This window comes from Malurus melanocephalus, unplaced genomic scaffold (genome assembly GCF_030028575.1).
Source record: "Malurus melanocephalus ecotype Western Australia unplaced genomic scaffold, MMel_1.1 scaffold_1594, whole genome shotgun sequence".
In the NCBI taxonomy this organism is placed as follows: Eukaryota; Metazoa; Chordata; class Aves; order Passeriformes; family Maluridae; genus Malurus; species Malurus melanocephalus.
In genome coordinates, this window is record NW_026624826.1 from 1 (window position 1) to 2,204 (window position 2,204).

Below are 2,204 nucleotides of genomic sequence, written 5' to 3' on the forward strand. Positions count from 1 at the left end.
TGTGAGCTGAGCTGAGTTTGGGCTCCTGACACGCCCCAGATAAGGAGCTGGCTGAGCTGAGCTGGGCTTAACTGAGCTGAGCTGAGTTTGGGCTCCTGACACGCCCCAGATAAGGAGCTCTCCCTGCTCACGCCTCTTGGCGTTTTTATCTCTCATTCCTAACCCCCCACACCTCCTTTGCTATTGGTGTGAGGCCACYAGGACATTTTTATAGGGAAAAAAGAATAATTCATGTGCCTGTGCTTCATGTAGTCGAGTTCACAATGCCTTCCCGTTACCTCAACTTCCGGTGGAGCGTGCCCTGGCTGATCCTTTTGCTGGAAATTGTTTTCCTCAYCCACTCTTTCCTTCTCTTCCCAAATGTTGGTAACATCTACTCACCAGCTGCCTTCTACCCAGGTAAGCCCTGCTGGGAAAGGAGGGATAATCCCTGCTCCCGTTGTGCCCTGCAGTAAGGGTGGGACTTTGCAGGGTTTTATGGTGAGAAGGGCAATGGTTTTGTTGTTTTTTAAACTTGCCACGAGTGGTGGAAGTTTATTTATATCAGAGGTATGATGAGGATCTAAGACTAGCTTGCATTTTTGGTTATTTTCTGGTTTTTTTGACCTCTTGCCCACCATCCTGTGGTATGTGTTCAGGTCACTGTAAGAATAAATTCAGGGTTAAGGGTATTGTTTCTCTGATTATTTATGGATTGGAAAAAAAAAACTCTGGAATTCATTGCAAGTACTAAACAATAATAGCACTTAAATTTTTATCTGAAGGCTTCTTAGTTAATTGTGATTTTTTTAAATTGATTTTTGTTTTAAACCAGAAACCTGCATTGATAATTTCACTGCTGTCTTGGTGTTTTCTGTCCTGCAGAATTTCAAGATGTCAACCACATGGTGATTTTTGGATTTGGCTTTTTCCTGATCGTTCTGAGAAGATATGGCTTTAGCAGCACTGGATTCAACTTCCTGCTCATTGTTCTTGGTGTCCAGTTCTCTGTGCTGGTAGAAGATTTATTGGTTTTCCTTAAGATAGAGCAAAGTGGAAGTGGTATRAAAAGGTAATGAATTCATTTTAGAGCTGGACTAATGCAGAACTGCTGATTGCTCCTTGTGGARGGCAATTCCTCCTTACAGGGACCTGTTTGGGAATGAGCACAGTCCCATTTGCAGACATTCTAGAGGGATTTTGGTTATTTTAAGTACATTGCTGTGTGTCATTCTTTATTTGCCCTGGGGTCACCCTGATGCTGAGCTYTTTTCCTTTCCTTTGTGTTTTACAGCTTGGCAAAGGCTGTGGTGAGCGTGACTGCTGTGGCCATCTCCACTGGGGCTGTCCTGGGCAGGGCCAATCCTGTGCAGTTGATTGTGATGACCCTGGTGGAATTACTCATTTTCCATGTGAGCAGATGCATCAACGGGACATTCCTGAAGGTACCCTGGTGGGAATTGCAGATACCTGGGGGGAAATGTCCTTGGAATTTTGGAACAACTCTGTCAGGAACTGCTTTGTGTTGCTGAATTAACCCACAGCTGGTGAATATTGTGTTGCTGCAGGTCCAGGACAGCCTCTCCCTGATGCACGTGCACCTTTTTGGAGCCTACTTTGGTCTGGCTGTGGCCTCCTGCTTCCCCGAGGCCCCCCCAGGGCTGGACAAGAACAGGAGCACCCCGCAGTCAGAGCTGTTCTCAGTGCTGGGTGAGTCCTTGGCTGGAAGGRGACACCACAGGGGGAGATTTGGGGGCTTTGAATGCGAAATTCAGCTCTGAATGCAGCCAAGCACAGAAACTGCTGCTCTGCTTCCTGCTTTGTGACAATGGCCACTTTCCTAGCTGGCCCAGAGGCCACTCCTGCCACTGTTGGGGCACAGTTTGCTTTTGTCACCTCAGCACAAAGGCTGCTCCAGGTTAACAGCTCCTTCTCCAGTTTCACTGTTCCCTTTCCTGGCCAAGCTGTGCCCCTTGGCTTGTCCAGGCCTGCTGGTGAAGGACCTGTGTGCCAAAGCTGAGCTCATAACTTGTATTTCAGCAGAGCTCCCAGTTCCCAGCTCAGTCTGYTTTGCCAGGTGGTGCACAGAGATATAAAAAGGCAGTCCCTGCCTGGTAACATAAAATAAAAGATAAAGCCTGSTGAAGGGTGGGGAGGGTAACACARGCAGCCCCATGAGAGAGGAACTTGCTGAGGACAGGCTGAGGGTCTGGGACTTCCATTCC

General features: G+C 47.7%; 1 protein-coding gene across 1 annotated transcript in view; it reads left to right on the forward strand.

Annotated features, from left to right (window-relative positions):
* Window positions 1-80: 80 nt before the first annotated feature.
* The window catches only part of LOC130587170 (RH-like protein), a 5,160-nt gene continuing 3,036 nt past the window's right edge, over window positions 81-2,204 (forward strand). The window contains exons 1-4 of the mRNA XM_057388135.1: window positions 81-399; window positions 865-1,051; window positions 1,274-1,424; window positions 1,548-1,689. Of these exons, the coding sequence (XP_057244118.1) occupies window positions 264-399; window positions 865-1,051; window positions 1,274-1,424; window positions 1,548-1,689 (616 nt within the window). The 5' untranslated portion in view covers window positions 81-263. The remainder of the gene's footprint in view (window positions 400-864; window positions 1,052-1,273; window positions 1,425-1,547; window positions 1,690-2,204) is intronic.